The 27721-nt window shown below is 42.0% G+C and overlaps 1 protein-coding gene across 2 annotated transcripts in view; it reads left to right on the top strand.

Annotated features, from left to right (window-relative positions):
* The first annotated feature begins 1453 nt into the window (after positions 1–1453).
* RNF214 (ring finger protein 214) overlaps positions 1454–27721 on the top strand; it is a 36604-nt gene continuing 10336 nt past the window's right edge. The window contains exons 1-5 of one of the 2 annotated variants that reach the window (XM_008053650.1): positions 1454–1566; positions 5195–5705; positions 6398–6457; positions 8084–8224; positions 11279–11418. In XM_008053650.1, coding sequence (XP_008051841.1) covers positions 1457–1566; positions 5195–5705; positions 6398–6457; positions 8084–8224; positions 11279–11418 — 962 coding nt within the window. In that variant the 5' untranslated portion in view covers positions 1454–1456. The remainder of the gene's footprint in view (positions 1567–5194; positions 5706–6397; positions 6458–8083; positions 8225–11278; positions 11419–27721) is intronic. The other variant, XM_021710251.1, reaches the window with a different exon arrangement.

The raw sequence follows: 27721 nt of genomic DNA, 5'->3' as shown, positions 1-27721 counted from the left end.
GTGGAGGGGGCTCCGGCCCGAGCGGGCGGCCGGCTTGGCCGTTCCCTTTCGAGGGTGGCCGTGGCGCCCGGCGCCGCTTCCCCCCATTGTCCCCTTCCCGTCTGTCCCCTGTTCGCTGCCGAGGACTCGTCGCTCCCAGCGTCGCCGGTGGTCGCTGCCGGGTTGCGGGGTTCCCTGGGCTTCCCAGCTAGGTGTGCCTGCCCCCTTTGCCCCTTGGGCTGTCTAGCCTCGGGGCTGCTTGGGTGACCCTTGCCCTATGGTTTTGTTTACCGGGCGTCGGGGACCTTCGACCCTGAGCGCTTTTCGGAGACAGGATGTTTACACCTGAGGGAGCAGTCATGGCGATTCGGGGCCCAGTTTCTCCCAGGAGCTTTGTGTGGTGAAGGAAACTGAGGCACAGAGCGTCTGTGGGCTGTGACTGAAGTGTTGACACAGCCCCGTCTGCTTATCTGCCCTGTGCACTCTCAGGGTTCCGGGGTATCCCTGTTGCTGTTAAGACCAAAACAAGAATGTCAACGAACCCTGTGCTCTCCCCTACACCTACTAAGTGTTTTTCTTTCCTCCTCTGTGCAGCATAAAGGTTGACCTTTTGATCTATCAAAAAGCATCTCTCCGGGTTTCCTTACTTGTGTTGCCATGTTTTTCAGCTTGTCATTTAATGCTAGAGCAACTAAGATTCTCCTACTCTTTTTTGCTCCACTGGAGTAACTCTGAAGAGTCTGCACTTTCCTCAGTTAGTGGGCATCAGACTCTTCACATCTTTGGGAGCGCACTGGCAGAGTAAACTACACACTGGGGCCCAGCATGGTGGCACCTGCCTGTAGTCCCAGCACTTTGGGAGACTGAGGGACCATCACTTAAGCCCAGGCGTGGGAGGCTGCAGTGAGCTATGATGGCTCCTCTGCATTCCAGCCTAGGAGACAGAGCAAGATCCTGTCTCAAAAAAACAAAGATACATACTGGGATTGCCCAGTATTGTGTAACTTGTTCTCTCACATGCGAACACCTCCAACAAGCTTCACTTAAATTAATAGAGAATGCTTTGAATGTAGCAGCCACAAAATGATTTAAAACCATGAGAGATTGATACAAGGCCAAAAGGTACATCTTTTATAAATGATAGTAGACAAAGTAGGCATGTGGACCACTTGGAAGATTTCTGGAAGAGTGTCTACTATTTTAAATGATTGTATTCTGCCAAAAGTGAAAATAAGGTCTTTGCACAGACTCCCAGATATTTTTATAAATATGGAGACTTTTGAGGATTGATGCCCAATGGGCTTTGTGCATGCAGTGGCTCTCTTAAGTCACTTCACTGGGGCCCAAGTTTTTGTTTTTGTTTTTTCCTGGGTTAACTCTGTTGTGTGGACATTCTTAGGTGGAAGGCAGGGGAGATACATTTGTTTTGAACTTCTGAAATGTAGCCTGTCATTTGTTTCTGAATGTACAGAGCGTGATGGCGGCGCCCGAGGTAGCTGGTGTTGTGGCCAGTGCCCCCAGTCCTCCAGAATCCTCTTCTAGTTTATGTGCTTCTAAATCAGATGAAGGTCTCCCGGATGATCTAAGGTAATGTGTAGACTGTTGACTACGAAGATTCATTTGGGTAAAGGGCTTTTGTAGCTGGCTTTTCCTCTTTTTGGCTCTAAGACACTGCACTCGATTAAGCTTTTTAAAGGTAGGGAACTATCTGATCTATCTTTGTATTTCTGGTATCCAATATAGCATCAGGTACTCAGCATGCTAAATGTTGAATAAATAGATTGGAATACAGGGGGTCAGACTCATCAAAAATGCAAATATTTCCCAACCCTTTCCTACATGGACTATGTGTTCATTTAGCCATATGTTTATATATCATACTTGTATGTATGAGGCATTTTATGTAGATATATACACAGATATATGTGTATGAATGCACACATATAAACACAGATATATGTATGTGTGCATGTCCGTCTAGATAAATTTGTTCATATGGCTTACTGCTTCATGTACATGTTTGACCTCCCATCTAAACTCTTTTTTTTTTTTTTTTTTGAGTTGGAGTCTCACTCCGTCGCCCAGACTGGAGTGCAGTGGCTGCTCCCGGCCACTGCAGCTTCCAGCTGCTGGGCTCCGGCGATCCTTCTGCCTCAGCCTTCCGAGTAGCTGGAATTACAGGCACGGGCTACCACGCCCAGTTGATTTTTTTTATTTATTGTAGAGATGAGGTCTCGCCAAGTTGCCCAGGCGGGTCTCGAACCTGCGGGCTCAGGCAGTCCACTTACCTCAGCCTCCCAAAGTGCGGAATTACAGGCTGAGCCACCGAACCCGGCTCCATCTACACTCTTGAGGTCAGAAATTGTGATTACCCAAGCTTGCATCTTACAGTGGATAATACATTGTTTTTACAATGTTGAATTAAATTAAACATAAAGTTGTCCCTCAGGGTCTGTTGGGGATGGGTTTGGGACTCCCCTGAGGATACCAAAATCTATGGATACTCTCAAGTCTCATATGTAAAATGGTGCCATTTGTCCATGTAGCCTCTGCATAGCCTCTTGTATGCTTTAAGTCATTTCTGGGTTACTCGTAATACCTAATACAATGAAAATGCTGTATGAATAGTTGTTTTATTATATTGTTAGGGATTAATGATAAAGAAAAAGTATACATGTTCAATACAGATACAGCCATCTGTTTTTTTCTTTCTTTTTTTTTGAGTTGGAGTCTCACTCCATCGCCCAGACTGGAGCGCAGTGGCCGCTCTCAGCCACCGCAGCCTCGACCTGCTGGGCTCCAGCGATCCTTCTGCCTCAGCCTTCCAAGTAGCTGGAACTACAGGCATGCACTACCATGCCCGGCTAATTTTTTATTTATTGTAGAGATGAGTTCTCGCCAAATTGCCCAGGCGGGTCATGAATGTTTTTTTCTTTCTGAATATTTTGTGTTTGTGGTCTCAAATGTAATGCACTTTTTTTTTTTTTGAGTTGGAGTCTCACTCTGTCACCCAGGCTGGAGTGCAGCAGCATGCTTATGGCCACCGCAACTTCAGCGTGCTGGGCTCAGACGATCCGTCCAAGGTGCTGGAACTATAGGCATGTGCCACCATGCCTGGCTAATTTTTTAAAAAAAATTTTTTATTGTAGAGATGAAATCTCACCAAGTTGCCGAGGCTGGTCTCGAACCCATGGGCTCAGGCAGTCCTCTCACCTCCACCTCCCAAAGTGCTAGGATTATAGGCATGAGCCGCCATGCCCAGATGTATTTCACTTTTTAAAAAAAGTTAATTAAATTAAATTAATTAATTTATTTTTGTTGGAGTCTCACTCCGTCGCCCAGGCTAGAGTGCCATGGCATGCTCACAACCACCCCACCGTCGACCTGCTGGGCTTAGGCAGTCCTTCCACCTCAGCCTTCCAAGTAGCTAGAACTACAGGCGCATGCTACCACACCTGGCTAATATATATATTTTTAATTTATTGTAGAGATGAGGTGTCACCAAGTTGCCCAGGCTGTTCTCGAACCCATGGGCTCAGGTAATCCCCTCACCTTGGTCTCCCAAAGTGCTGGGATTACAGGCTTTATAGACTTAAGCCACTGCACCTAGCCTAAAAAAATTATTTTTAAATTTAAAAGTTGACACATATTAATTATACATACTTATAGGGTACATAGTGATGTTGTGATGCATATTATGTACAGGGTCGTTAGCATACCTATCATCGCAAACATTTATCATTTCCTTTGAGTATATTGGATCTTTGGTTGGTTGAATCCATGAATGTGGAATCCACAGATACGGAGGACTGACTGCATATTTTACCTCAACTCTTGTCTAGAGTACCTGGGGCCTCTAATACAATCAATAATACTATACTGACAGCTTCATATGTATTAACACATTAACTCCTCACAACAATCCCAGGAGGTAGGTGCTAATATTATTCCCATTTACAGGTGAGACACAGAGATACAGAGAAGTTAATAATGTGCCCAAGGTTACCAGGCTGTGTTGGAGTCAGGGTTTTGATAAATAAAATTAACCGCATACAGCTGGTAATGATAATGGCACCTAAGGTTTATTGAGTGTTTACTATGTGCCAGGCACTGTAGTAAGTACTTTGTGTGCACTATCTCATGTAATCCTTGCAACAGTTCTGTTAGTGGATATTATTTCTGTTTACAAATGAGGTAGCTTGCTCAGAGTAAAACAGCTAGTAAATGGTAGAGTCGGTATTCTACTCTATATGTGCTGTATATGCCCAAATTTATAATTGAGCCTTCACCCACAGTTCACTCCCAGCAAAGAGGAATCAGCTTAAGAGTGTTTATAAAGAGTTTCATATCATGAGCTATTCTCTCAGTTTTATTTTGAACAAGTGCTATTGAGGAAAGAAAGATATTAACTTGAATCTTTAGTAAGGGATATTTTGGGATACTTAAGGGTGTCAGTTGATAGACTCTGTTGCAGAAAAGGGGTGGAGCAAAGAAATTTAGCATAGATTTAATTCCTGGGTGAAAGATGTATAGTTGTGAAAGTTGGATCTAATTGTAACCATGTTTGAAATGTCTCTTTAAGAAGCAATAGTTTAAGTGACTGTGACAAATGACAAAATAACTATCACAATGTTATATATATGTATGTAAAATTTATTTTGACAGCTTCTGTTTTGTATTCAAAATTGTCTGTATTTTGGACAACTTGAAGTAAAGATGCTATGCTCTGGAAAACTTGATGAACCTCAAAAGTGGTTCTGGTTAATGATCTGTATAGTGAGTTTGAGAGAAAATTATTTTTGTGAAATCTGAGAAAGGAATAAAAACAGTGTATCTAAGTAAACATTTTATTACAATATTATATATGACTAAATTAGTGCATGTAACTAAATTAAATAGTCTAAGTAGGTTTGGCTATTTCATTTATATCCCCGAAAGTTATTCATGTTGGCCCTCAAAAATATTTTGGATCTTCAGAGTCTTTTATGTTTGGGCATTTACTTTAAGACTGTCCTTAGAACCTAGGTTCTTAACCACCAAGCTGTATTATCTGCCCATGGGATAGAAATCATTGTGTTGAAACCAAGTGCTTATTCATTCTGATAATTATATAGTTTAGTTTGGTACTTCTAGTAGTTACATTGGAAGTATTCTATACTAAATTCTCTCTGAGACTGAGTGAAGAGAGAAACTTTTCATCTTATGTTTTTGATAGCCCCAAAGACCCTGCACAGAAGCAGAAGAACTCGCCTCCGTCGAGTGTAAGTAACCAAGCGATAACCGAGGAGAATAACAGAAATGTCCATTTGGAACACCCAGAGCAGGATCCTGGTTCATCGGCAGGTGACACTTCAGCAGCGCGTCAGGCGGTTTTAGGAGAAAACTTGATAGCCACAGCCCTTTGTCTTTCTGGCAGTGGGTCTCAGTCTGATTTGAAGGACTTGGCCAGCACGGCAGGAGAGGAGGGGGACACAAGCCTCCGGATGAGCCTCCATCCAGCCGCTCGGTCTCTTAAGGCAGGGTGCCATACAAAGCAGCTTGCCTCCGGGAATGGCTCTGAAGAGAAATCCCCACAAGCCTCCGTCCTAAAGGAAGGTAGCAGGGATACAGGCTTGGATTTCCCAGCTGTAGTGCCTCCAGCAAATGGGGTTGAAGGAGTCAGAGTGGATCAGGATGATGATCAGGATAGCTCTTCCCTGAAGCTTTCTCAGAACATTGCTGTACAGGTCAAGTATCAAGTTTCTACTACTAAAATGGAATCTGGGGGGTTTTTTGAGGGTAGGAGATATTTCCTCATATTTGATGGAGAACTATGCTGTCTTATTTTTTTGCTAGCAACCATCATAATATTTTCATACAGTGCCATGCAATTATTTCATTCTGGTGTTCAGTAAGTAAATAAGAGACCCAGTAGCTCATGCCTAATCTCATGGCAAGGAGGAACTTTAGACCTGCGTATAATCTCTCTCACTGGGTAATTACTGAGTACAGGTCATTAGCATTTATATTTCCCATCTTTGTCCTTGCAGGAAGAATTCTAGTTAATTCTCTGACCTACATCTTAAGAAGTAGAGTGTATCCTGCCTTCTAGTGACCGGTGTGCTTTGTTGTAGGAGAAATTATGGGCATAGTAGGTTGTAGGGTGCCAAACTCTCATCTCAGACTTGAGGCTTTCTCTCAGTCAGTTGTTGGGTCTTGTTCAGGCTATTTTGTGGGGTAAATGATTAATGTAATGTGGGTGTCGGTGTCTGTTTGCCAGAACGACATTGCTTCTCTTGCTGTGAAACTGGTGTAGGGAAAGAGCAAACAAGTTTCTTAGTTGCTTGTGGCAGATTTCTAGGTGGAAGCTCTAGAGTAATTCTGCCTCTTTTAAAGTGTCTCCTAATAGTTCTGAGTATAATTGTTTCTTCCTTTATAGACTGACGTTAAGGCGGCTGATTTAGATGAAAACACAGATCAAGATATTGAAAAAAATTTGGTGAGTATCTAAACTGTCATTGTTGTTATATGAAACCATTAAAGCAGAAGACCTGGAGGTTTATCATCTCAGTTGGAAAAGTCCCCTTCATAAAATCCTTGATAGATGGTTTGCTGACTTCTACTTGATCACTTCCAGAGATGGGAAGCTTACTACCTCACAAAGCAACCAATTGGGTTTTTTATAATTTTTTTGAGTTGGAGTTTCACTCTGTTGCCCAGGCTGGAATACAGTGGCACACTCATGGCCACCGCAGTCTCAACCTGCTGGGCCCAGGCAGTCCTTCCACCTCAACCTTTCAAGTAGCCGAAAGAGGTCTTGCTGTGTTTCCTAGGCTGGCCTCAAACTCCTGGGCTCAAGCAATCCTGCCTTGGTCTCCCAAAGTGCTGGGATTATAGGGATAAACCACCATGCCTGGGCCCAATGTGTTTTAAATTGGCCCTCTTTAAGTTTTAGTGCCCCTTTGGAAGATAACCACTGATTTTCTTGATTTGCTGATATGGGAGAGGCAGAGCTAAACTATGGTCCTTGGAAGTCTCATTTTTAATCCCTGCTTGATATGAAAGCTTGCTGAGTTACTAAGTCTGCATCCCAGGTTCCCCAGACCTCTTGAGTGGATCTGTCAGTTTTCAGTGCTGATGACTAGTAAGGATTCCTGTTCCTGGATGTATTTTGAGTAGGTGATCTGTTCTGTCTTTGCATCTTATTTTCTTCCCTCTCCTGATGCATGATAAAGTGCTACCTTCCTCCTTCCCACCAGAGCACAGGTTGGCAAATGCTTTCTGTAAAGGGTCAGATAAATAGGCTCTATGGGCTATATGGGCTCTGTTGTAACTACCCACTCTGTTGTCATAGTGTAAAAGCAACCTGTAAACTAATGGGTATGACTGTGTTCCAATAAAATGTATTTTAACTTGTCTCTACAATAAGTAAAAAAAAAAAAAAAAAAAGAATTAGCTGGGTGTGGTGGCATGCGCCAGTGATTCTAGCTACTTGGAATGCTGAGGCAGAAGGATCACCTGAGCCCAGCAGGTCGAGGCTTTGGTGGCTATTGAGAATGTTACTGGACTCACGCATGGGCAACAGAGTGAGACTCTGACTCAAAGACAAAAACAACAAAATGTATTTTAAAAAGCGGATTTGGCCCACAGGCCATAGGAGGTTGCCAACCCCTGCCTTAGAGCAGTGTTATACAGTAGAACTTTCTGCACTGGTGGCAATGTTCTGTATCTGTGGTGTCATGTATGGCAACCATTAGTCACATGTTGCTTTTGGGTACTTGAGATGTACCTAGGCAATGAGGACCTGAATTTTTCTATTTTATCATATTTTATTTTATTTTTTAGAGACCAGGTCTTGATATGCTACCCAGGCTGACTTCAAACTCCTAGGCTCAAGTAACACTTTTGCCTCAGCCTTCCAAGTAGCTGGGATTATAGGCAGGTGCCACCACACCTGGCTCTGTATTATATTTTAATTAGTTTAAATGTATATAACCACATATCGTTAGCTACAGTATTGAACAGTACAGTCATAGAACTCTACACATTATCTTGAGCAAACACTTGATGACTGTTTCTTGTGAGAAGATTGGGAAACAAACTTTTCTTGTGTTTTCCCCAATAGGATAAAATGATGACAGAGAGAACTCTATTGAAGGAGCGTTACCAGGTGGTCCTGGATAGTCAGAGGCAAGTGGAGAACCAGTTCCAAGTACAGTTAAAGGATCTTCAGAAAAGGAGAGAGGAGGAGATGAAGAACCACCAGGTATTCTACTTATGCTGTGGTGGTCATTGAGTTAAGTAGTGGTCTCTGAGCAGACTATCATTTTGTTTTTGAATAGAAGTTTAAAACCAAAAACAACAAGATGTATTTTAAAAAGCCGGCAATGACTTGGATTTAGCCCACAGACCATAAGAAGTTACCAACCCCTGCTTTAGAGCAGTGGAACTTTCTGCATTGGTGGAAATGTTCTGTATCTGTGGTGTCATGTATGGCAACCACTAGTCATATGTTGCTTTTGGGAACTTGAGATGTGGCTAGGTCTCTGAGCAGACTTTCATTTTGTTTCTGAATAGAAACATAAAAAAACAATGTTTACTTTTTAATGGTTGTCTTAAAATGTTAAGAGTAAAAAGAAACCTTGAAGGCATGTTGTCTAAATTCTCAGTCCTAATTTAGTTCAATGAGAAAAAGATCATTTATTTAATATGTTTTGTTGACATAATTGACTGTCTACCTGGACATTTGACTAGACTTATATCTCATAGTGTATTAAAAATATAATTATTATATTATTATATATGAATATATTAAAAATATAATTCTAGGAGGCTGAGCACAGTGGTGTACACCTGTAATCTCAGCACTTTAGAAGGCCAAGACATGAGGATTGCTTGAGTCCAGGAGTTGGAGACCAGCCTGCATAATCTAGCGAGACCCCCATTTCTAAAAAGTGGAAATTAAAAAATCAGCTTGGGGCTGGGCGTGGTGGCTCAGCCTGTAATCCCAGCACTTTGGGCAGAGGTGAGGGGATTGCATGAGCCCATAGGTTCGAGAATAGCCTGGGCAACTTGGCAAGACCTCATCTCTACAATAAATCAAAAAGTTAGCCGAACATGTAGTACGCGCCCGTAGTTGCAGCTACTTGGAAAGCAGGCAGAAGGATCGCCTGAGCCCAGCAGGTCGATGCTGGAGCAGCCATGAGTGTGCCACTGCACTCCAGCCTGGGTGACAGAGTGAGACTCTAACTCAAAAAAAAAAAAAAAAAGAAATCAGCTGGGCTTGGTGGCTCAGCCTGTAATCCCAGCACTTTGGGAGGTCCAGACGTGTGGATTGCCTGAGTCCACAGGTTTGAGACCAGCCCGGGCAGCTTGACGAGACCTCGTCTCTACAATAAAAAAATCAAAAATTAGCCAGGTGCAGTAGTGTACACCTGTAGTTCCGGCTATTTAGAAGACTGAGGCGGAAGGATCGCTGGAGCCCAGTAAGTCAGCACTGGGGGAGCTGTGAGCATGTCACTGCTCTCCAGCCTAGGTGACAGAGTGAGACTCCAACTCAAAAAAAAAAGCCAAAAAACAGAAAAATCAGCTTCGTGTAATGGTGCACATCTGTAGTCCTAACTACTCAGGAGGCTGAGATAGGAGAATTGCTTGAATCCAAGAGTTTGTTGCAATGAACTATGATTTTGTTGCTATACTCCAGCCTGAGCAATAGATCCTGTCTCTTTAAAAAAAAAATACACACACACACACGTTTGTGTGTGTGTGTGTGTGTGTGTGTGTGTGTGTGTGTGTGTATTTGGAATTCTAGATAGGTTAAAAATCTACATATAAAAACTAGAAAATGATCCGGGCTTGGTGGCTCAGACGGTAATCCCAGCATTTTGGGAGACCGAGGCAAGAGGATTGCCTGAGCCGGCAGGTTCAAGACCAGCCTGGACAACTTGGCGAGACCTTGTCTCTATAATAAATCAAAAATTAGCCAGGCATGGTAGCGTGCACCTGTAATTCCAACTACTTGGAAGGCTGAGGTGGAAGGATCGCCAGAGCCTAGCAGGTCGATGCTGGGGTGACCGTGAGTGTACCACTGCACTCCAGCCTGGGCAACAGAGTGAGACTCCAACTCAAAAAACAAACAAACAAAAAACTAGAAAATAAGGCCAAGTGCGATGGCTCAAACCTTAATCCTAGGACTAGGCTGGGCTCGGCGGCTCAGACTGTAATCCCGTGCCTTGGGAGGCTGAGGTGAGTGAATTGCCTGAGCCCACGGGTTCGAGACCCACCTGGGCAACTTGGTGAGACCTCATCTCTACAATAAATCAAAAAATTAGCCGGGCATGGTAGCACGCACCAGTAGTTCCAGCTACTTGGAATGCTGAGGTGGAAGGTTCACCTGAGCCCAGCAGGTTGAAGCTGCAGTGGCTGGGAGCATGCCACTGCATTCCAGTCTGGGTGATAGAATAAGGCTCCAACTCAAAAGAAAAAATATATCCCAGGACTTTGGGAGGCCGAGGCAAGAGGATTGCCTGAGCTCAGGGATTCGAGACCAGTCTGGGCAACTTGACAAGACCTCGTCTCTACAATAAAGCAAAAAATTAGCCAGGTGAGGTAGTTCCAGCTACTTGGAAGGCTGAGGCAGAAGGATCGCCGGAGCCCAGCAGGTCGAGGCTGCGGTGGCCAGGAGCGGCCACTGCACTCCAGTTTGGATGACAGAGTGAGATCCAACTCAAAAAAAAAAAAAAAAAAGTGAAAGCATAATACAAAGCAGTTGACGCATTGATTATCCTTAATGGGTGGAAGAGACATCAACTAGAGTGACTCTTCATCACCTTTGTATTTTTGACTTCTTATTAAAAATACACATATAAATATATTTGTTGTTGTTAAATACTAAAACAAACAAAAATACCAACCCCCCTGCACATAATAAAGTAGAATTGTAACAAAACAAGACCATATTTTTTTTAACAAACTCCCACCTAGTATGAGAATGCATTTCTCAGCATTCTTGACAGGTGTTCATTCAGCCTTTATCTGAACACCAGTAATGGAGAGCTTCTTGGTTCACAAGGCAGTAGTATATCCATTTTTGAACAGTTGTAATTGTTAGAAATTATTTTTCCTATTCAGTTGAAATATGTGTTATTGTAACTTTCTCCGACAGTTCTGAATACAGGCTTTTGAAGCTACTCATAACCATATTCTTTCCATTCAATTTGAAATTACTAAAATCAATATATGAATTTGAAAATAACTTTCAGATCAAAAGAACTGATGTATTTCTTCTTTATTTGTATGTGACTAATTGTGTGAAACTCAGGCGATACTAAAGGCTATTCAGGATGTGACACTAAGGCGGGAAGAAGCAAAGAAGAAGATGGAGAGAGAAAAGAAGAGGTTTTTGCAGAAGGAGCAGGATCTGCAGGCTGAGATTGAGAAGCTTTGTGAGAAGAGCAGAAGGTAACTGATGCTGTTAAGAATAAAAACGCTGTGTGCGTATGTGTATGTATGTGCATAAGTAGCCAGTCCCATTTATATTTGTAGTTTCTTGTCTCTCGGTCTAATTTTTATTTGATTAACAAGCACACAAGTAAAAATTCTCCAACGACTAGGTTTTTCAGTACCTGATGTTACTCTTAATAGAAAAAAGTTTCAGAGATTTACTAATACCTTGAAATAATACTAGTTGATTGTTGGGTCCCAAGTATAGTTGAAATTTTGATATGCACCTAACATTTATTTTGTTTGGTCTATAACCTGATTTTTTACAAGTTCAGGCCATGAGAATACTTTGAATGATTATATTTATGTTACTCAGCTCCAAAAGGAAATTTCAGACAGTAACATTATAAGCTATTTGTGAAAGTATTATTTAGTAAATGTGTATTCTCTTCTGGATACTGCAGAATGAGCAAAGTGGGCATAGAATTGGGTCAAATTTTCAATTTTCTGAGTTGCTTAAAATGAGCTGTTTGAAATAAAAGCAGCTGTGATTATTGTGATGATTTTAGCTAAATTCTTCTAAAATGCTTTTTTTTTTTTGAGTTGGAGTCTCACTCTGTCTCCCAGACTGGAGTGCAGTGGCACGCTCCTGGCCACCGCAACCTCGACCTGCTGGGCTTCAGTTATCCTTCCACCTCAGCCTTCCAAGTAGCTGGAACTACAGGCGCGCCCTACCACACCCGGCTAATTTTTTATTTATTGTAGAGACGAGGTCTCACCAAGTTGCCCAGGTGGGTCTCGAACCCGCCGGCTCAGGCAATCCACTCAGCTTGGCCTCCCAAAGTGCTGGGATTATAGGCTGAGCCACCAAGCCTGGTCTAAAATGCATTTTTATTTACCAAGAAAATCTTGGCTTTTGCTGAGTTAGTTAGAAGGTTCATATGCTGAATCATTTTCCAAATCTTTTTTTTTTTTGAGTTGGAGTCCCACTCTGTCGCCCAGAGTGGAGTGCAGTGGCCGCTCCCAGCCACCACAGCCTCAACCTGCTGGGCTCCGGCGATCCTTCCACCTCAGCCTTCCAAGTAGCCGGAATTGCAGGCATACACTACCATGCCCGGCTGATTTTTTATTTTTTTGAGTTGGAGTCTCACTCTGTCGCCTGGACTGGAGTGCAGTGGCTGCTCCCGGCCACCGCAGCCTTGACCTACTGGGCTCCAGCGATCCTTCCGCCTCAGCCTTCCGAGTAGCCGGAATTACAGGCATGCGCTACCATGCCCGGCGGATTTTTTGATTTTTTATAGAGATGAGGTCTCGCCAAGTTGCCCAGGCGGGTCTCGAACCCGCGGGCTCAGGCAATCCACTCACCTCAGCCTCCCAAGGTGCGGGATTACAGGCTGAGCCACTGAGCCCGGCGCCCGGCTGATTTTTTGATTTATTGTAGAGATGAGGTCTTGCTGCCCAGGTGGGTCTTGAACCTGCAGGCTCAGGCAATCCACTCACCTCAGTTTCCAAATCCTAAAGATATTAACCGTGAAGCTCGACATGAGAAAGAATGTTGGGAGAATGCCTGAAGACCTGTCGGTTATTTTGTTGAGAATCTAGTGATACTGAATGATTAGAAGTTGTTTTACAGTGATCATTTTCCAGCAAGTATGAATAGTGAACTAAGGCGACCTCATTTAACCATAATTGCCTTCTTGAAGGCCTTAAAGTTACATTGGTGTTAGGGCTTTAACATACGAATTTTAGAGCATTCAGTTCATAACAGTCATATTTCCTTTTCATAATTCTTTCCTTCATGAGTTCAGTCAATGTATATTGAATATCTACTATGAGCCATATGGTATGGTCCTACAGAATAAAAAGTCTTCAAGGAGATTACTATTTTTTATGGCAGACAGATAAACAAATGATCACAAAATAGCGTAATGACACCGTAATAGTGGGGATATGAAAGCATCTAGAAGAGGCATTAACCCAGAATGGGAAGGGAGAGTCAGAGAGGGCTTCCTGGGGATATGGTTCTAGATTGAGTCCTAAACATAAGGGTGGGAACATGACCACCAAGTACAATGCATGATCCTTAGTTTGATCTTGGATTAAACAAACTATAAAGGATATTTTTGAATAATTAGGGAAATTTGAATGTCTACTACATGTTAGGTAATATTATATTGGTGTTAAATATTTGAGGTGTGATTATGATATTTTTTGTTATGTAGAATTTGTAATCTTAAGAGGTATTCTCTTAATTTTTATACTGTATGGTATGTGGCAAAAAGCGTAGCAACTGATGAATTTAGATAAAGAGTATACGTTCTTTTTTTATTTTATTCACTTTTCTGTTATTTTGAAATTTTCTAAGAAAAAGTTACAAGGATGAGGTTAGCTGTAAGGAGAAATTTACCAGGCAACAAATGAAGGAAAAGATAAAGTAGGCAGAGGGCCCACAGATGGGAGAGGAGTGACTTGAAGTGTGGATGGGTCAGAAAGGGCTTGTGCGTACTGTGTGAAGGTGTTTGGGGTTTTTCTCTGATAGTGGTAGATACCGAAGGGTTTTGAGGGAAGAGGGTGTCAAATGATGTGATTTGCATTTTATTTAGGTCACTTGGGCAGTTGGAAAATGGTTTGGAGTAGTGTAATTCACAATTAGAAGATTTTTTTTTTTTTTGAGTTGAAGTCTCACTCTGTCACCCAGACTGGAGTGCAGTGACACACTCCTGGCCACCGCAGCCTTGACCTGCTGGGCTCCAGCAATCCTTCCGCTTCAGCCTTCCAAGTAGCCGGAACTACAGGCGTGCACTATCATGCCCAGCTAAACAATTAGGAGATTTATTCTGTCCCGGCTGAGGTTAGAATAATTGTGGCCAGAGCTAAAGTAGTGTCAGTGAGGCTGAGAGATGTGATCACGTTTGTGAGACATTAGGGATAGCACTATTCGATAGCAGTTAGAGATAAGTCACTTGTTTCTGGCTTGGAAACTTGGGAAAATAGTAGTGTCCTTTTATAAGACATCTTATCTGTCTTTTAAATTTCAACTTAAAGTCAGCCTTCTCTGTTAAATCTTCCTTAGCCATTTCTTCCTGAACTGAAACAGAATTTGTTTTATTTTTTTGTGTTCTCTTACATCACTTAGTTCAGTGCCATTTGTCTAGTAATTATTTCATAAGTATTTGTTAGGTCACTGGATTGGAACTTAAGAGAATTTCACATTGATATTATAATATATAATGATGAATTCAGTTAAGAGAAATCTGCTAAGTGAGGTCGGGCAAGTGGCTCACTCCTGTAATCCCAGAACTATGTAGAAGATTGAGGTGGGCGGATCATTTGAACTCAGGAGTTTGAGACCAGCCCGGGCAATAGAGTGAAATGCCAGCTCTACAAAAATTTTAAAAATCAGCCATGTGTGGTGGTATGTACCTGTAATCTCAGCTACATGGGAGGCTGAAGTGGGACGATCACTTGAGCCAGGAATTCGTTACTGTGGTGAGCTGTAATTGTGCCACTGACCTCCAACCTGAGCTACAGAGCAAGACCCCATCTCAAAAAAAAAAAAAAAAAAAGAAAAGAAAAATCAGCTAAGTGCTTTACACTATTTATAGGTATTCGCTATGTATTTCCATGTAATAATTTTTAAGAAGATATCCTGAATTGACCAAAAACTAAAAGATCAGGCAACAAATGTTTTGTTGAGTCATGTATTTGATTTTTTTTTTTTCCTGGACACCTAGCTCCTTGTCCTAGAAGTTGTCTTGCTTTTATGAGTATACTTTCTAGTTACCAGCTTGCTGACCTGAGAAGGATGATGCTTCCATGCTAATGCTCCTCCAATGCAGAACCTCTTTCAAGCTCCCTGCCTTTAACTCAAGAAGGGTTGATGGTGAACTTGTGCTTTAAAGGACATCATTAATTGATTTATATTCTCATAGATGTAGCTTGGGACAAAGAGCATAAAAACTGCAATATCAAGCGATATTTTTCTTTTTAAAAAAATCCTGGGTAACCCCTTCATGTCTCCTCCCGCTTGTGGGGCTTTTCTCTCCTCTTAATAAATCCTGCTTTCTCACTTAAAAAAAAAAAAAATCCTCTGAGCTTGCCTGATGAACTCATAGGATAGAGTGAGGGGTAAGTAGCAGATCAAGAGAGTTAATGTTGGAAGCATTACTCTGGTTGTGATATGAGAGTCTATGCTAAATTAAAATTGACAGGTGCAGGAGGATTTGTTTTGGAAAATTTTTGCCAAATGCTGTTGTATTTAACTGGTATGCTTTGAAGTCCAAATAGCTTACATAGCAATCAACAAATTGTGCTTTGTAGGTGGAAAGTAGTAAGCTAGGCTGGGGCAAAATTCCATATTTTGACCATTGCCTTCAGTCCTTCTGGCTGTCTCATTCCCGATAAATATACACTCTGACCATATCAAGGTCTCTCTTGTTCAGTGAACTCACCCATTTTTTCACCAGTCTGTCAGCTCCTTGGATGCACGTCTTTCCTTAGCCAGCTGAGTCTCATGGTCCATTACTTGAATTACTTGCTTACCATTACTATCAATTCTTTTGGGCCTTGTTGCTTTCGTTTCCTTTTCTGTAGGACTCCAGTCCCAGGTCAAGTCAGAGTCCTGGCCTCTCCATTCTTATACCTCCATTCTTATACCTGCTGAGTGCTGCCAGGGAAAATCAGAACTGTGTGTCTTGAGGCCAGAATATATGTATGACTTCCAACATCACCCAAGTCTTCAGAGCTTGCCTGTCCTCTGAGGGCTATTCCCTACTTTTACCCATTTTTCTAAGTTTCTTATCTCTACTGCTTCTCTTCTCAGATGATCTTGCCTTTTATTTCACTAAAAAGCACAGGCCATTAGTTAAAATTGCCTTTGTGTCCTAACTATCCCCAGAGGCATCTTTCCTTTGTTCATGTCCTTGTGTCTGGGCCTACGCTTTCTGCCTGAGTATGAATCCCATTTCTTCTCGCTTCTCTCATTTCTCCTGGGGTAACTCCACTTGATCCTCTAGGGCCTAAGCTGAATACTGTCATCACCTTAAATTTCTCTCTCTTAGCCTTCTCCACCACTTCCATTTTCACCATGTCTTATAGATTCTTTTCTTTCTTTTCTTTTTTTTTTTCTTTTTTGAGTCTCATTCTCACTCTGTCACCCAGGCTAGAGTGCAGTGGCACACTCATGGCCACTGCAGCCTCCGCCTGCTGGGCTCAGATGAGTCTTCTGCTTCAGCCTTCCAAGTAACTGGAACTACAACCACGTGTCACCACTCTCAGCTAATTTTTTTTACTTATTGTAGAGATGAGGACTCGCCATGTTGCCCAGGCTGGTCTCGAACTGTGGTCTCAGGCATTCCTCTCTCCTCTGCCTCCCAAAGTGCTGAGATTGCAGGCATGAGCCACCATGTCTGGCATCTTATAGATTCTTAGTATTAATTATCCTTTTCTCTTCACTCACTTTGCCCCTGTCTTAGTTCCCCGTTCTCCTCTCCTAGATTACTAAGGTAGGCTACAAAACTTTCTTTGCTTCCTGCCTGCCTGCCTTCTCATTTGTCTTAATTCACTGCTATCTAAAAATCATGCTAAAGTACAAATCTGGCCGGGCTCAGTGGCTCAGCCTATAATCCCGTGCCTTTGGGAGGCTGAGGTGAGTGGATTGCCTGAGCCCACGGGTTCGAGACCCACCTGGGCAGCAAGACCTCATCTGTACAATAAATCAAAAAATCAGCCGGGCATGGTAGCACATGCCTGTAATTCCGGCTACTCGGAAGACTGAGGCAGAAGGATCGCCGGAGCCCAGCAGGTGAGGCTGCAGTGGCCGGGAGCAGCCACTGCACTCTAGTCTGGGCGAGTGAGTGAGACTCCAACTAAAAAAAAAATAAAATAAAATAAAGTACAAATCTAATAGTGGCATTTCCCCACTTAAAATTCTTCATAGAACCGGGCTCTGTGGCTCAACCTGTAATCCCGTGCCTTTGGGAGGCTGAGGTGAGTGGATTGCCTGAGCCCGCGGGTTCGAGACCCGCCTGGGCAGCGAGACCTCATCTCTACAATAAATCAAAAAATCAGCCGGGCGTGGTAGCGCATGCCTGTAATTCCGGCTACTTGGAAGGCTGAGGCGGAAGGATCGCCGGAGCCCAGCAGCTCGAGACTGCGGTGGCCGGGGGCAGCCACTGCACTCCAGTCTGGGCGACAGAGTGAGACTCCAAATCAAAAAAAAAAAAAAAAATTCTTCATAGGTTGGGCGTGGTGGTTCATGCCTGTAATCCTAGCAGTCTGCAAGGCTGAGATGGGAGGATTGCCTGAAATCAGGTGTTCGAGACCAGCCTGGACAATATAGCAAGACCTCACCTCTACAGACAAACAAAAAATTAGCCAGGCATGGTGGTGCGTGCCTATAATCCTAGCTACTGGGGAGGCTGAGGTGAAAGGATCACCTGATCCCAGCAGGTCCAGGCTATAGTGAGCAGTGATCATGCTACTGCACTCCAGCCTGGGCTACAGAGTAAGATACTGACTCAAAAAAAAAAAATTTAAAATTAGAATCCTCTATTAGGGTTTTTGAAATATAGTTTGTATAAGATATAATTATCATAAGTGTACATTTTGATGAGTTTTAATAATTATTAATCATTCATGTAAACACTAACATAATTAAGGTATACTACACGCTTTTTACCCTAAAATGTTCACTGTACCTATTCTCAGTCACTGCTTTTCTTCCACTATTCCTAGGTAAATGCTGAGCTGCTTTTGTAGAGATTAGTATCTAGCTTTTTTTACTCAGTATATTTTTACGCTTCATCCATGATGCTGTGTATCTCAATAGTTCATTCTTGGTTAATGCTGACCAGTAGTCCTTTGTGTGAAGATCCCACTATTTGTTTACCCAGTTAAAGATGTTGTTATAATATAAACTGGCTCCTATTGCTTCTGATGAGAAGATAGTGACAGTTCATATTACTGTTTTCTTCCATATATTGTGTCATGTTTTTATATGGTTTATTTAAAGATTTTTCTCCTTATCTTTAGTTTTCAGCAGTTTGACTTTGATTTGCTCAGATGTGTGGTCTTCTTTGTATTTTTCCTGTGTGGAATTTATAATTTTCCAATATTTGTTCTGCCCTCTTCCCTCTTTTCCTTCTGGGACTCCAGTCACTCACGTTAGACCTTTTGATATTGTCCTACACTCCCTGAGACTCTGTTCATTTCTTTCTTATCTTTTACTCTGTTCTTCATATTGGATAATTTTTTTTTTAAAATTCTGAGTCAGAGTCTTACTCTGTTGCCCAGGCTGTAGTACAGTGGTATGCTGCTCACGGCCACTGCAGCCTTGACCTGCTGGACTCAGGCTATCCTTCTGCTTCAGCCTTTCAAGTAGCTGGAACTATAGGCATGTGCCACCATGCCCACCTAAATTTTTTGACATATTGTAGAGATAAGGTCTTGCCAAATTGCCTAGGTTGGTCTCGAACCTGTGGGCTCAAACTGTCTTCTTGTCTCTGCTTCCCAAAGTGCTGGGATTACAGGTGTGAGCCTCCCTGCCCAGCCTTTGTTGGATGTATCTTCAAGTTTATTTACTGTTTCTTATATCAGTTCCATTCTGCTATTAAGCTAATGTAGTCAATTTCATATTTTTAGTATTGTAGTTTTCAGTTCTGTTTCAACTTAGTTCTTTTTTTATAGTTTCTGTTTCTCTGCTGAGAGTTGTTTTTGTTTTGTTTTGTTTTGTTTTGTTTTGTTTTGAGTTGAAGTCTCATTCCGTTGCCCAGGCTGGAGGGCAAAGGCATGATCACGGCCACCCCAGCGTCTACCTTCTGGGCTCAAGCGATTTCTTCTGCCTCAGCCTTCCAAGTAGCCAGAACTACAGGTATGTGCTGCCATGCCTGGCTAATTTTTGATTTATTGTAGAGACAAGATCTTGCCAAGTTGCCTGGGCTGGTCTCGAACCTTCAGGCTCAGGCAATCCACTCACCTCGGTCTCCCAAAGTGCTGGGATTACAGGCTGAGCCACTGAGCCCAGCCTGTATAAGTTCTTTAGAGGTAGATTCTCGCTCTGTCACCCAGGCTGGAGTGGAGTGGTGTGATCATAGCTCACTGCAGCCTTGAACTCCTGGGCTTAAGTTATCTTCCTGCCTTAACCTACTGAGTAACTGGGAGGTGCATCACCAAGCGTGCATCACCACGCCTAGCTAATTTTTAAAATTTTTTTGTAGAGATGAGGTCTTGCTGTGTTGCCCAGGCTGGTCTCAAACTCCTGGGCTTAAGTGATCCTCCTGCCTCTGCCTCCCAAAGTGCCATGATTACGGGCATGAGCCACCATGCCCAGCCAGTGCTCATATTTTTTTAATACTTTTTTGCATAGTTAAAGCAAATATTTTAGGCACGCATGGTGATTGAGACCTGTTGGTTGCTGACTTCTGGCCAAGAAAAAAGGCAATCAGTAGGTAAGGACTCCAAGGTGACTAAGATCACAAAATTGTAGGCAGAAATTCTAAAGCATCTTTTTTTTTTTTTTTTAAGAGACAGGGTCTTACTCTGTCGTCCAGACTGTTTCCTTAACAAGAAACCTGACACAAAATATATACTGTATGATTCTATTTACGTGAAGTTCTAGAAAAGACAAAAAAAAACTATAGTGAAGGAAAGCAGATCAGTAACCACTGGCAAGTGTTTGAGGGTGGAGTAAAGGGATTGACTACCACGTGGTAACTATTTTAGGCTTTACCTACATTATATTTATATACAATCTCTGTTGTAACTATTCAGTTCTACTGTTGTAGCATGAAAGCAGCCATAATCAATATGTAAACAAATGAGAGTGGCTATGTTCCAATAAAGTTTTGTTTACAAAAATAGGTGGCAGCTGGGCACGGTGATTCACGCCTATAATTCCAGCACATTGGGAGACTGAAGTGAGAGGATTGCCTGAGTCCATGAGTTCAAGACAAGCCTGGGAAACTTGGCGAGACCTCATCTCTACAATAAATCAAAAAATTAGCTGGGCAAGGTGGCGCATGACTGTGGTTCCAGTTGCTTGGAAGGCTGAGGTGGAGGGATCACCTAAACCCAGCAGGTCAAGACTGCCGTGGCCGTGAGCATGTCACTCACGTGAGCATGCCAACCTGGGCGACAGAGTGAGACTCTGACTCCAAAAAAATTAAACACAAAAATAGATGGCAGGTTAGATTTGGTTGTAGTGTGCTCTTAACTGTGGCTCACGTTTCCTGTTTCTGCATAAGTTGGTAATTTGTGGTATATCCTGAATATTGTGAATATTCTGTTATATTCCTCCAAAAAGTCTCTATTTTTTAGAAATTTGTTTTACCAGGCTATTACCTTGGCTGGGTTTAAATGTCATACTTGCTTGTAGGGCAGCCATTGTGATCTCTGTTCAAGTCATTTAGCTATAGCAGGGTTCCTTGGAGTCTTCCCTGCATGTGTGGTTCACTGATCAGCCAGGGATTTGGGGCTCCCCATCAGTGGTGCTTTCCTTTTTGAGATTTCCTCCTAATTTCTAGCTGTTATTGGTAGCGCCCAGTTTTGTCATCTGGTTCTTCAGCTGGTAAGGCTGCAAGTTTTCTGTCTGAGTTTTGCCCAGATGAGTAACCATAAAAATAAGAAACAGTAGTGATAATTCACTTTTTCTAATCCTCTTCCGTTTATTGTTTGTCTGGTTCCTGTTTGCTCGCTAGTGCTCCAGGTAGGTACTTTTTAACATTTTATTTAGAATTTAGCGTGTTTTTCCTCAGGATGGTTGATCTGCTATGGGCTACTTCGCCTTTGTGTTTTTTGGGTTTTTTTTGAGTCGGAGTCTCACTCTGTCACCCAGACTGGAGTACAGTGGCCGCTCCCGGCCACCGTAGCCTCTACCTGCTGGGCTCCGGCGATCCTTCCGCCTCAGCCTTCCAAGTAGCTGGAACTACAGGCACGCGCTACCACACCCAGCTAATTTTTGATTTATTGTAGCGATGAGGTCTCTTCAAGTTGTGATCAACTCAGCATGGTGGCATAAGCCTATAATCCCAGCACTTTGGGAGGCAAAAGGATTGCCTGAGCCCAGGAGTTCAAGACCAGCCTGGGCAACTTGGTGAGACCTTGTCTCTACAATAAATCAGAAAATTAGCTGGGCCTGATGGTGCACACCTGTACTACTTGGAAGGCTGAGGTGGAAGGATCACCTGAGCCTAGCAGGTTGAGGCTGCGGTGGTCGTGAGTATGCCACTGCACTTTAGCCTGGGCGACAGAGTGAGAATTTGACTCAGGAAAAACAAACAAAAAAAAATATGAGGCTAACTCTGGCTACATAAAGTTAGAGGAGCTAAAGTGCAAGTAAACTGGTGTCCGGAAGCCTGTTAGAGTCCCAGTGAGATAAAACGAGGGCGTGATCCAAGTGGCAAAGGAACAGAAACAAGGGTTTTTCTGAAGTAGGACTGATGAGATTTGTTGACTATTAGAGGCAGGGGCTGAGGGAAAAGAGGAGTAGTGATAAAGGTGTCTGGGATGATGGAGATGGTGAATATAAGAGGTAGATGAATATTAGATGGTGAATATAAGAGGTTCAGGGCAGTGGCTTTGGGGTTGGAGGTCATAAATTGGTTTTTTGTTTTAAATTTATTGTTTATAAGATGGGGTTAATGGTAGTAAATATCTGTCTGGGGATGGGGAGACACCTCTTATCAACAAGGGTGACTGAACGGAGCATATTTGTATACCTAACCCTTAACTGTACCCCACAATTGAAAAAATAAATAAATTAATTAATTTTAAAAATTTATTGTTTATATACAATAATATTCAAATGATGAGTTTTGACAAATGTATACGGTCATGTAGCCACTCCTACTTTTATGGTACAAAATACCTCCATCACCCTGAATTAACCTTTGGAGTTATAACTCTTTGGAGTCAGTCACCTCCTCTACCCTAAACCACTGTCAACCACTGATCTGCTTTCTCTCTCTAGTTTGACCTTTTCTAGAACTTCATGTGAATGTCTATTATGCCTATTTCCAGCATAATAGACATTCACATGTCTATTATGTGTCTATTATGCCTGTTTCTAGCATCGGAAAATCTGTGATTCATCCATGTTATATTTATCACTAATTTATTCCTCTTTATTACTGAGTTCCATTGTGAGATGATATCATATTTGTTTATATAATTTCTTGATGGTAGCCATTTGGGTTGTTTCCATGTTTTGTCTATTTATGATCAAAGCAGCTCTGAATATTCGGGTCTTTATGTTGACATGATGCTCATTAGTGGGAATTTTTGGCCATGTTTGCTTACCTTTGCAAGAAACTGCCAAATTTTTTTCTACAGTTGCTTTACTATTTTCCACCAGCAATGGGCAAATGTTCTATTTACTCCATATCCTTGTTAGTTTTATAAGTTTTTATTTTTAGCCATTTAATAATATGCAGTGGTATCTCATAGTGTTAATTTGCATTTCCCTAATAACTATTAATATTGAGCATCTTTTCATGCCCTTATTTATAAGCCTTTTGTTTATCTTTATTGGTGAAGTTTGTTGTTTTATAAAGCATGTTGTCTTTTTGAGTTATGAGTCCTTTTTTCTTTTTTTTATTCTTTTAAAAAAATTTTATTTTAAAGATGTGGGGCACAATTCATGGTTAGGTATACAAATGTTCATTATGCAGGTACCTTTGTTGATGGGGTGTGCCCCCCCCACCCTGCAGTTTCTCACTACTGCCAATCCTTTTCTTACAGTATTATGATAATTGTTCAAGGTCTGCTTATGAGTGAGATTATGTGATACTCAGTTCTTTGTTTCTGTGATAGATCACTCAATATTTTAGACTCTAAGTCCATCCAAGTTGCTGTGAATTCATAATTTTGTCCTTTATGGCTGCGTAATATTCCTTCGTGTATATGTACCATATTTTTTTAATCCAGTCCTTTTTTAATGGTCAGCACAGTTGGTTTCTTGTTTTTGCTATTGTGAACAATTCGGCAATAAGCATGACATATGCAGGTATCCTCTTTTTTTTTTTTTTGAGTCATCTCATTCTGTCACCCAGGCTGGAGTGCATTGGCACACTAATGATCTGGCCTCTGCAGCCTTGACCTGCTGGGCTCAGGTGATCCTTCTGCCTCATCCTTCCAAGTAGCTAGAACTACAGGTGCATGCCACCATGCCCAGCTAATTTTTTAATTTATGTAGAGATGAGGTCTTGCCAAGTTGCCCAGACCAGTCTCGAACCCTCAAGCTCAGGCAGTCTTCTTGCTTCCACCTCCCAAAGTGCTGGAATTATAGGCACAATCCATTTTGAGTTAATTTTAAAATATGGCACAAAGTTAGGGTCTAGATCCTTTTTTTCTTTTTTCTTTTCTTTTTTCTTTTGCATATAGATATATGTATACTTGTTTCAACATCATTTTTGGAAAAGATTATCCTTGCCCCATTTAATTACCTTGGCACTTTTGTGGAAAATAAAATGTTGGCTAGGCATGGTGGTTCATGCCTGTAATCCTAGCACTTTGAGAGTCCAAGGTGAGAGGATTGTTTGCGGCCAGCAGTTTAATACCAGCCAGGCAACATAATAACACCTTATCTCTACAAAAAATAAAAAATAAAGAATAAAATGACCACTTTTGGGAAATGCAGTTTGAAAAAAGAAAGTCTTCTCTCAACCCACAAAACCTCTCCACAGGCTGGGCGTGGTGACTCATGTCTTGTAATTCCAGTACTTTAGGAGGCCGAGGTGGGAGGATTGCTTGAACCCAGGAGTTTGAGACCAGCCAAGGCAACATAGCAAGACCTCACCTCTGCATAAATAAATAAGTGAATGAATGAATGAATGGTGGTTCATGCTTATAATTCCAGTACGTTAGGAGGCTGAGGTGGGAGGATTGCTTGAGCCCAGGAGTTGAGAGCAGCCTAGGCAACATAGCAAGACTTCATCTCTATATTAATAAATGAATGAATGAATGAATAGACAAACAGAATGAATGAATAGACAAACACACAAACAAGTCAGGCATGGTGCCATGCGCCTGTAGTTCCAGCTACTCTGAGGAAGGATCACTTGAGCCAGGAGGTTGAGGCTGCAGTGAGCTATGAACATTTGATAGAAAAGGTCTGGGGAGAGGGAGTGAGTCTCTTCCATAATTTTAAACAAGGAGATTCCTCTTATTTTTCATCTTTATTTTTCCTTATACCACATAAGTGTGACCGTCTTTCTTTACTCTCTATTTTGTTACACTGATCTGTCTTCTCTTGTGACTGCATAGTAAATGTTGAAATCAAGAATGTCCTCCAACTTTGTTTTTTCAAAATTGTTTTGTCTGTTCTAGATACTTTTAATTTTCATGTAAGTTTTTATTTTTATTTTTATATTATTGTTTGAGTCAGAGTCTCACTGTGTTACCCAGCCTGGAGTGATCATGGCTCATCACAGCCTCAAACTCCTAAGCTTGGGCGATCTGCATCAGCCTCCTGAGTATCTGGGACTAGAGGTGTGTGCCGTCATGCCCTGCTAAATTTTTTATTTTTTGTAGAGACTAGATATTGCTATGTTGCTCAGACTGGTCTTGAACTTCTGGGCTCAAGTAGTCCTCCCACCTTGGCTTCCCAAAGTGCTGGGTTTACAGGCATGAGCCACTGTGCTTAGCCTTATTTCCAGATAAATTTTAGAATCAGATAATCAGCCTTTACAAAAGGCATTCTTGGAATTTGACTGAATTTGTATTGAATCTGTAGATCAATTCGGCAACATTTGACAATAATATTGAGTCTTCTGATTCATAAACGTGGAATATTGCTGTTTTTTTCTTTAGTTTCTCTTGGGCAAGTTTTGTAGGTTTCAGGGGCTATAGGGTCAAAGAGAAAAAGCTTCCCCTTTGTCTGAAGGTTTGTTGAAAATTAACTCACAAAAGAAAGATTAATAGAAGAAAATATACTGAATGTGTGTAAGCACAGGTAATTGCCAGAAAATGAACACCAGTAACCCAATGAAGTCCAGATGCTTATATATTCTTCACAAAGGAAGGGGTGATAGGGGTTGTAGGAGTAAATTATTTTCAGAGGAAAGAATGAACCCAAGAACAATGACTTGGGACATAGTTCCTTCGAGCTCTGGGGGACGTGGCAGGAAGGTGAGGGGAGAACTTCACTGTGAACAAAGGTTGCTTATTCAGATTAAATCTCCCAGGTTATTTCTCTGAACAGCCCTTAGAAGAATACAGATGGTATCCAACTTAAAATGGTTCCTGCAAGATGTTTTGACTATGATATTGCTAAAGTGGTACACATTTAGTATGCTCATTGACTTACAATGGAGTTACATCCAGAAAAACCCATTATAGGTTGAAAATACTGTAAGTCAAAAATTGACTTACAATTAACTTACTTGGGTTTATCAGGATGTAACCACATCTTTAAGTCTAGGACCATCTTTAGATGAAAAATCTGTCTGGACATGGTAAAGATTTCCAGTCTCTTCTCTGATGGTTAATCTTGCCTGATTTGATGAGATTTTTAGGGAGGAGTCTTAAGACAATGACATTTCTTTTGGGGAGTTTTCTTAGAGAAGGTAATTCCCAAGAGACTTCCTCCAGGTACTTGAGGGAAGAAAGAGGATCCCAGAGATGGGTTTGAGGAGAGCTCAGAGACAGACCTTGATTCTGAGGCTCTTTTCCTGAGGCCTTTTAGTTTTCTATACATGAAAGCCCTCAACATTCCAAAGCGTCATATTTGGGGATATTGTTTTCTGCGCCCCACCCACGCTAAGAAGATAGCGCCTACTCTTTGTCCTGTACCCTCAAAATTCTAGCCACCTTGACCTCTCTGAACCCATTTGTCTTCTTAATTCAGCATTTACCCTCACTGGGCTGCAGAGTGGAAACTGCCTCTAGGGTGATGGTCAGGCTGTCTTCATCTGTTTTCCTTTTCTCAATGATCACAGTCCTGTGCTGCCTATATTGTTTCATATGTTATGTCTAGTTTTTTTAGTTCTTTAAGCCCAGAGGGTAAATCTGATCTCTGGTACTCTATCATGGGAGAAGCAGAATTCTAAATTCTATTCTGGACAGTTAATTTCCAAGTATTTGCAGGATATCAATGCCAGTGTGTGTAGTAAACATTGGGATAAAAGGAACTGGCAATGAAACTAATGACTTGGGCAGCATTCAAGGTGATCAGTGCTTGTTCATTCCTTGTGAAGCATTGGAATGGTGGTTAGAAAGGAGGTTGTGGTCAGAGAATGACAGAACAAAGTTTGAGGGTTTCTATTTATCTTTCGTTCTGACTTCTTTTTTTTTTTAAATTTGAGGTTTTTGAATGTAGACCACCTGTGAGTTAATGAGGCTCAAAGAGTGGCTACTAGGTAACTAGCAAGGAATTAAGTTGAAAAGGAGGAAGTACTCCCCGGTTTTAGTGTCAAATGGATCATGAATGTGGATATTGAGGTCACAAAGGATGTCATAAAGGACTGGGAATAAATCAAGAATATAACCAGATGCTAATAATTATCCATGTGGGTGTACATGAGAAGGGAATTTAGCAGATTAGAGGTGCTGAAACATTTTGGTTTCGGGACCCCTTTATCCTCTTAATAATTAACAAGGACCCACCCCCAAAAGCTATGTAGCAATGTCAGCTATACAGGTTGTGTTCTCCAGCTCATGCGGTACAGTAACTTGCCTCAGCAAAATGCTTCTGTGGCTTTTTCTTGTTTTTCTTCTTTTTTGTAAAGCAGGATTTATTGAGAGGACAGAAAAGTTCCCACAATGGGAGGGGACCCGAAGGGGTTGCCCCCTCTGACTTTTTCATTTCTAATTTGAAAGGCTGTAATAGCCGGGCTCGATGGCTGAGCCTGTAATCCCGCGCTTGGGAGGCTGAGGTGAGTGGATTGCCTGAGCCTGTGGGTTCAAGACCCTCCTGGGCAACTTGGCGAGACCTCATCTCTACAATAAATAAAAAAATTAGCCGGGTGTGGTAGCGTGCGCCTGTAGTTCCAGCTACTTGGAAGGTTGAGGCGGAAGGATCGCCGGAGCCCAGCAGGTTGAGGCTGTGGTGGCCGGGAGTGGCCACTGCACTTCAGTCTGGGTGACAGAGTGAGACTTCAACTCAAAAAAAAAGAAAGACTGTAATAATTTTTTTTTTTTGGCTAAGGAACTCATCACATCTACATTTAGAATATTGAATTCCTTTTAGAAAAATGTACTGAGGCCAGGCTCGGTGGCTCAGCCTGTAATCTCGTGCTTTGGGAGGCTGAGGCGAGTGAATTGCCTGAGCCCACGGGTTCGAGACCCGCCTGGGCAACTTAGCAAGACCTCATCTCTACAATAAATC

The sequence above is a fragment of the Carlito syrichta genome, unplaced genomic scaffold (assembly GCF_000164805.1).
Source record: "Carlito syrichta isolate Samal-C Ts95f unplaced genomic scaffold, Tarsius_syrichta-2.0.1 Scaffold288347, whole genome shotgun sequence".
NCBI classification, from domain to species: Eukaryota; Metazoa; Chordata; class Mammalia; order Primates; family Tarsiidae; genus Carlito; species Carlito syrichta.
The sequence above is the reverse complement of the archived record's forward strand: the minus strand, read 5'-3'. Positions and strand labels throughout refer to the sequence as shown.